Source organism: Sorex araneus, chromosome 6, assembly GCF_027595985.1.
Source record: "Sorex araneus isolate mSorAra2 chromosome 6, mSorAra2.pri, whole genome shotgun sequence".
Lineage (NCBI taxonomy): Eukaryota > Metazoa > Chordata > Mammalia > Eulipotyphla > Soricidae > Sorex > Sorex araneus.
Genome location: NC_073307.1, coordinates 104,582,152 through 104,589,871, shown reverse-complemented (window position 1 = coordinate 104,589,871; position 7,720 = coordinate 104,582,152). Strand labels below are relative to the sequence as shown.

Below are 7,720 nucleotides of genomic sequence, written 5' to 3'. Positions count from 1 at the left end.
CCATTTCTCTGTTCTTTCAGAGTCATCCCAACAAACTGGCAACATACAAGTTCATTAATGGCCATAATTCAGAGACTCACAAATTAATCTTGAAAGAGAGCAACAAACTGCAGAGATGCATTTAACTCCAGTTGATCAGGCAACTGATCTGATCTCAAAATATATCACTGTATCACTGTCATCCCATTGCTTATCGATTTGCTCGAGTGGGCACCAGTAAAGTCTCTATTGTGAGACTTGTTGTTACTGTTTTTGGCATGTTGAATATGCCACGGGGAGCTTGCCAAGCTTATATAAATATGTTTCCAAATTTTGGCTATTGTGACCTATAGTGCTCTAATGAACATATAGTTACAGATGTCATTTCTACTGTGCTTTTTTTGCATCCTCGGGATATATTCCCAGAAGTGGTATTCTGGGGCCATATGGAAGCCCAATTTCTAGTTTTTGAAGGACTGTTCGTATTGTTTTCAAGAAAGGCTGGACCAGCCGGCATTCTTGGTGGAGACATATTATGGGTCAAATAACCTTGTATGACAAAAATCCAATTCATTAGCATTATTATTAAGTTAAACCATGTTAGCTCTACAATAATGAATAGCAATAAAATTAATCACTTGTATCACTTGTCATCCCCTTGATCTTCGATTTGCTCGAGTGGGCGCCAGTAACATCGCCATTTGTCCCTGTTGCATGCTAGTGCAGCCCAATGATATCTGCTTGCTCCAGGAACAGAAAGAGCCTCAAATCGTTCATTCAGGGATTTGACGAAGAAATCTGACTATCTAGTTAGTGGGCAGCCATGCCGTCTTCTGACGTCCCATGGAACCCAGTCAGTAACAGTTCTAGTCCAGTGGTCGTCTCCGAATTGCATTACATGACCAGCCCATTTGATTTTTGATGCCTTGGCAAACGAGACATCGTCCCTGAATCTTGACCATTGATGAAGGTCAGAATTCAATTCCTTCTCTCACTTGAGTGAGATGTGATACTCCTAGCATAGCTCTTTCGATTTCTCTTTGGGATACCCGAATTGCGTTCTCATTCTGTTTGCATAGGGCCCAGGTCTCTGAGGTATATTTTAGTGCAGGAAGAACGGTGGAATTGAAAAGATGTGCCCAGAGTCTGAGGTTCTTCATCCTCTTAACCATTTCTTGACGCTCTTAAAGGCATTCCACGCTGCTCTCTTCCTCCTTTGTAGTTCTGGTGCCAAGTCATTCCTCATGTTGATTTCTCGAGCCAGGTACACATAGCTGCTAAGTTCGGAGATGTTCATTCCATTGAGAGCAAATGGAGCTCCAGGGACTAGTTCATTTTTTTTATGAGCATCATCTTGTTGAGATTCAGCTGCAATTCGACCTTTCCACACTCACGGTTGAAGTCAGCCGGCATTTGTGCCACTTGGCTAATGTTTGGCGTTATGAGAATTATGTCATCAGTGAAGCAGAGGTGGTGTAATTGCCGACTGTCTATCTTCACTCAATAAAATTAACAAAACCATCTAAATAGAAAAAAATACCAAAGGATACATATTCTGACTTTGTTTTTTAGGTCAATTCAGTGATTTAATTTTATCAAAAATATATTATTTTAATTAGCTACACAAATATAAAATGTAATTCAGACTCTCAATTCAGATTCATGCTTCAGATTCACTTACACTGCACAACATTTTACATGTGGATATATGTATCAATTCTACTTACAATTGTCAAGAATTGAAAGCAAACACAGTATCCTTCAATAGGTAATTGGATTAGCTATAGTAAATTGTACTGTTACTATAATTATATAGTTAATTATACTTAACATTAAAAAGAAATCCTCAAATGGGCAAGGATGTGCTGGAGAAACAGTACATGGGGAGGGACTTACCTTCTCCAGCACCCAAAATGGTTTCCTGAGCCTGCCAAGAGTGATCCTTCAGTACAGAGCCAGGAATAAGTCTTAAGAACCTCCAGATGAGGCCCGAAAGTTTAACAAACAACATTTTTAAAGGTGATAACAGCTCTTAATTCTAATTAATAAGTGATAGAATCCAGTGTGACTATATACAGTTTTATTCCAATTCTAAAGATGGGGGAAAATAAAACTGTGTAAAAATTTAGTGGTCATCAGAAGACTTGGGAGAGGGGGATAAAAGGAGAAAATAGGGGATTTGTCACTGTCACTATCATCCCGTTGCTCATCAATTTGTTTGAGGGGGCACCAGTAACGTCTCTCATTGAGATACTTATTGTTACTGTTTTGGGCATATCCAATACACATGGGTAGCTTGCCAGGCTCTGCCGCGCGGGCTCGATACTCTCTGTAGCTTGCAGGACTCTCTGAGAGGGGCGGAGGAATCAAACTCGGGTTGGCCATGTGAAAGACGAACGCCTAACTGCTGTGCTATTGCTCCAGCCCAGGGGATTTGTAAAGCACTGAAATTGCTGTATGTGATACTGCCCTGATAGCTTTGTGACCTTATACATGTGACATAGAATTTACAATACAAAGTTCCTTGTAAACTATGGATTTAAATTTAATAAAAAAATTTAAATACAAGTTTATAAAAGAAAGGGCTGGAGCGATAGCAAGCGGGTAGGGAGTTTCCCTTGCACGTGGCCGACCTTGGTACAATTCCCAGCATCCCATATGGTCCCCTGAGCACTGCCAGAAGTAATTCATGAGTGCAAAGCCAGGAGTAACCCCTGAACATCGCCGGGTGTGACCCAAAACGAAAAAAAAAGTTTATATAAGGAAACCAATCATATTACTTCAAGAAACTAAAAATTTTAGAAACTGGATTGGTGAGATTAAGGGGATAAAAGTGAACTGTTTTCTGCTTAATTTTTCTATAAATCTGTAACTCTTCAGTAAAGAAATATATGGTCACTAAAAAAGAAAGCATAAACAACAGCAAGAAGGCACAAATTATCTTTATTTTTATCATGTAAAATTCTCAAAACATAAAACAGAACAGTGATGATACCTGAATATGGTATAAAATAAAACTGAAATAATTTGATACTTAGTACATTATCTATGTTTTGTTCTTTATGTGTTTATGTGTTTATGTGTGTGTGAGTGTATTGTTTTTGTTTTGGGGCCACTCTTATTGTGTGTGCTCAAGTCTTATAATTGGCTCTGTGATTAGGGATAAGTCCTGACTATTTCTCTGGTCCTCTATGCACTTAAAAAAATCCATTTGAAAGGTTGAGTTTCTTAAATGTTGTATTTTTTCCATGAAATAAAACCTTAATATAACTTAGCAAACAACAATTGATAATGTAATGACCTTCATTAAAATAGACTCAAGATTGGCTTTGTCACAAATGACATTTGTTTTTCAGAAACTGCGTTCAAGAAATACAATAGTTCTGGTATTATATTCTCTAAAACCCACATACTCTATATACTGAGTCAGCAAGAAGAAAAATAATAAAAAGAGATATTTTTCAGAAGTTTGGTTTGACTTTCAGTGATTTTATTTGGAGATAGTACCCTTGAGGAAATAATCAAGATTAAATGAAGTCACAAAGTATGACTGATGGAATTAACTCATCAAGTATAGACTCAGCGATAAGGTAAGATCTCCCTCACCAAAAACCAAATCAGAAAACCATGTGATCTCGAACTTCCCAGTATCTAGAAGTGTGAAAATATTCATTTCTGCTATTTGAGTCCCTATCTATGGTATTTGTTATGGCACCTTGTAGTTAACTAAATAGAAGCCGATGAAAAAAGCATGTATTCTACTAGTGTTATGAGGATCAAATAACGTAAAGATACTTACAACTTAAAATCTACAGACACTTACTTTATGTCTTTTTTCAATTGTTGTTATTTGGACTCCCATGGAATACTATTAAAGATTCATATATTTTTTAATTTCTTGCATCAAAATTTATTTTGATTAGATTTTTTAAAAAAATTGGTTTGGGATGAAAAATTATGAGGAATATTTAAGAATTGTAAAATATAATTTAATAAGCATGGATAATAAGTTTTATTCAGGTAATTCAATTACTTACTATGGGTCTCAGGTGTAAAGAAAGCCACTCATTATTTCAAACACCCAAAAGAATTCTCTGCCTAGGTGATGGTCCCTGGGTTGTTTTTAAAAATATCAATGTACACTAGAGATACATCTATAAATATATTCACACATGCAAAAAATTTCTGAGTCTTAAAACCTAGTGTAATGCTACATGAAGTACTAAGAAGATATTCAAGATCTGTTATTTTATATTCTCAGTGTTCTAGAAAAATAATGCATCTCCGAGGTAAATTATAATAAATTGTAATAAATCAAATTAAAACTTTGATATGTGCCATTAGGATCCCTAGATTTGAAAGCAATTTATATACGTATATATATGTTTACATATATATATTAGTGATGTGACCCAGAGAAAGTCCTTCTTTGTTTGAATTATTTTCTGTGTAAAATTGGAATACTATAAGAACTGTTTATAGAGTAGCTATGGCCTTTTAATTAGATTGTCTACATAAGATGCTTAGAATGGTTTTTAGAAAAACATTTACTGCATTGTGTTTATAGTTTTAATTATTATTTTACCACTTCTGTTATATTCTACTTTTGCTGAGATGATATGTGCTATCTTCAGTTGAACTATGCTAATGTTTGGTGTGATTGTTATAAGCAAAACCAGGCACTGCTGGAAAAAAAATAGAAAAACATGAAATAAAACTTCATTCTTTGGTAGCAAAAAAAGTGAATTCACCATTATAGTTTTAACCAAATAATCACCAAGAGTATTATTCTCTTTGTTTTCATCAAAAAGAAATTTATGTGTTCTGTATTTGGTGTATAATGAGAATTTTTTTCTTTCCTTATTTGTGAGTGTGCCTGTATCTGTGTTTGTGTGTGTGTGTGTGTGTGTGTGTGTGTGTGTGTGTTGGGGGGTGGAGACAGAAGCAGAGAGAGAGAGAGAGACAGAGAAAGAGAGAGACACAGAGACAGAGACAGAAAGAAGAAAGACCATAGACAGTGAAGGGAAGAAAAATAGTATCAATAATTTGGTGTGTACTCTATTTTTTGTTAAACGTAAGTATTGGGAAAATATAAAAAGAATTTTAGCTAACTCAAAATAATGATAGACACTTAGACATGCAGGATAGCTTTACATCTATTTGATGCCATGAACCCTATTAAAATTAGGTATTAGTGACTCTTATTAGAAGAAGTGACATTATTTAAAACTTTGAATTTTTTTTTTGCTTTTTGGGTCACACCCAGCGATGCTCAGGGGTTACTCCTGGCTTTGCACTCAGGACTTACTCCTGGCGGTGCTCAGGGGACCATATGGGATGCCGGGGATCGAACCCGGGTTGGCCGGGTGCAAGGCAAACGCCCTACCTGCTGTGCTATCGCTCCGGCCCCAAAACTTTGAAATTTCTTAAGGAAGAAATCGAAAATATAATTTTGCTGATAAAAACACACATTTTATTTGGCAAAATCACAGAATGTGGTTACTAACTAGATCAATTAAAAAACTGTTTTCTAGCTCTAGAAAATGAATGACTATGTTTAAGGTAATTGTTTAGGGGGAAAAGGTATTTTTATATCTTAATTTTTATAAGAATGACAAGGGCCAGAGCAATGGTACAAAGACCAATGCTCTTGCCTTGCTCATGGCTCACCCTGGTCTGATCCCCAGCACACCATATGATTCTGCTAGCAAGATGCCACTAGAAGTGATCCTTGAGACCAAAGCCAGGAGTAAGCCCTGAGCATTTCTGCGTGTTGCTCCCAAAACAAACAAATAAATAAAAATGTCAGGTTTTGTTTGTTTTTGCTATTTTGTTTTTTAGTTTGGTTTTTTTAGACAATCAGATATTATTCTCCTAGTCATGAATATAAAAATTTCGGTTAAGCTTAGAAAGATATCATCCATACTACGTGAAAGATGTCATAGGGGTTAAGGTACAAGTCTTGAATTTGCCTAACCCTAGTAGACTTACTAGATCGAGATACCACATGATATCCTGAGCATCACCTGGAATACTGGCCCTTAGAATAAGCCAACAGCCCAGTTGAAAGGCTGATTAGTAATCACCAAGAAGGACTGCTGCTTTTTAGGAAGAACTTCCCAAGTGTGTAATTAAGAATCTTAACTGATTTACCTACAATCATTTAATATTTTAGTAACCTTTCTCAGTTTATTTTTTCTCCTTCTAATTCATCATGCCAGAACTAATGCTTAGGACTTCACTATGGTGAGGGATAAATACTCATTTAATATTTTATCTTTACTACTGATTTTCTGTTTTTTTATGTGACAGATTTTGGCCATCTTTCTATAAGAGCATCCAATTATACAGCTACTCATTTTACTGATTTCCTACTGACTGGAGTCCCAGGATTAGAAGATTTCCAAATCTGGATCTCAATCCCTTTCAGTTTTATGTACCTTTTGGCTGTGATAGGAAATGGTCTAGTTATGGCAGTGGTGGCCTGGGACAGGAACCTCCATGAACCCATGTATCTCTTTCTTGCCATGCTGGCACTCAATGATGTCTTCCTTTGCACTGTCACAGTGCCCAAAATGCTGGTTATCTTCTGGCTCGGTCCCTCCCCATCAACTTTTGCTGCCTGTCTTACACAGATGTTCTTTGTCCATGCTCTATTCCTCTCTGAATCTGCGGTTCTGCTGGCCATGGCTTTTGATCGCTACGTGGCTATCTGTGCACCACTTCATTATGCAACTCTACTTACGAGCTCTCTCATTGGCAAAGTGGGACTCGCTCTGATGGCTCGGAGCGTAGTTGTGGTCGTCCCAGGAGTCCTCCTTATTCTCCGTTTGCACTTCTGCAGGAGCAACGTTATTCACCATACCTACTGTGAGAACATGGGCATTGCCAAGTTGGCCTGCAATAGCTTTACTGCCAATAGCATTTATGGACTCACTGCCGCTTTCCTCACCACAGGGCTGGATTTTGTGTTCATCTCAATATCCTACTGGTTAATCCTGAGAACGGTCTTCCGACTGCCTTCTAAAGAAGCTCGCGCAAAGGCCTTTGGAACCTGTGGAGCTCATATATGTGTAATCTTAATATTCTATACACTGGCCTTCTTTTCTTTTTTTACCCATCGCTTTGGGACTCGTGTACCCAGGCATACCCTTATTCTCCTGGCAAACCTCTACTTACTAATACCACCTACCATGAATCCCATTGTTTATGGCGTAAAGACAAAAGAGATAAGGATGAGAGTTTTAGGGTTCTGCAACAAACCAAAATAATCCAAAGATCCATGAAGCAGCAAGGCACAAGGGAGTCAAGGGTGGAGGAATATCCTTGCATGTCATCTCCATCAGTCTGGGCTGATCAACCCTCAATATTATATAAATGGCCAAGTTGTTAAATTTACTTCTTGGAGTGTATTGAAAATAATTAAATGGTAAATGTACCATTTATAAGAAAATAATAATGGCTTCTTTTAAATACCATGAGAAACCAAGCAAATGTAAATCACATTATTTTAAGCAAATAATGTTTCATTATTTTAAATTACTGTATTAGCGGTGCTCGGCTCCGGCTGGCCGGGTTTTCGGCCCGGGTGCCCATGCCTCTGCAGAGCCGGTGGATGTGGAACGAGCGGGAACCAGAGACAACTTTAGGAATTGGGGTTCCAGCAAGTGCTTGCACCCATGTATGGAGACTGTGAACTAACTTTGGCTACATGCTGTTCCAGGAAGGGAAATGATTCATT

The 7,720-nt window shown here is 37.4% G+C and overlaps 1 protein-coding gene across 1 annotated transcript; it reads left to right on the top strand.

The window, feature by feature from the left end:
* Positions 1-3,977: 3,977 nt before the first annotated feature.
* On the top strand, positions 3,978-7,250 carry LOC101538667 (olfactory receptor 52Z1P-like). The gene is made up of 2 exons (XM_004618334.2): positions 3,978-3,999; positions 6,292-7,250. Exons 1-2 carry the CDS (start codon positions 3,978-3,980, stop codon positions 7,248-7,250), a joined length of 981 nt encoding a protein of 326 aa, XP_004618391.2.
* Positions 7,251-7,720: the final 470 nt, after the last annotated feature.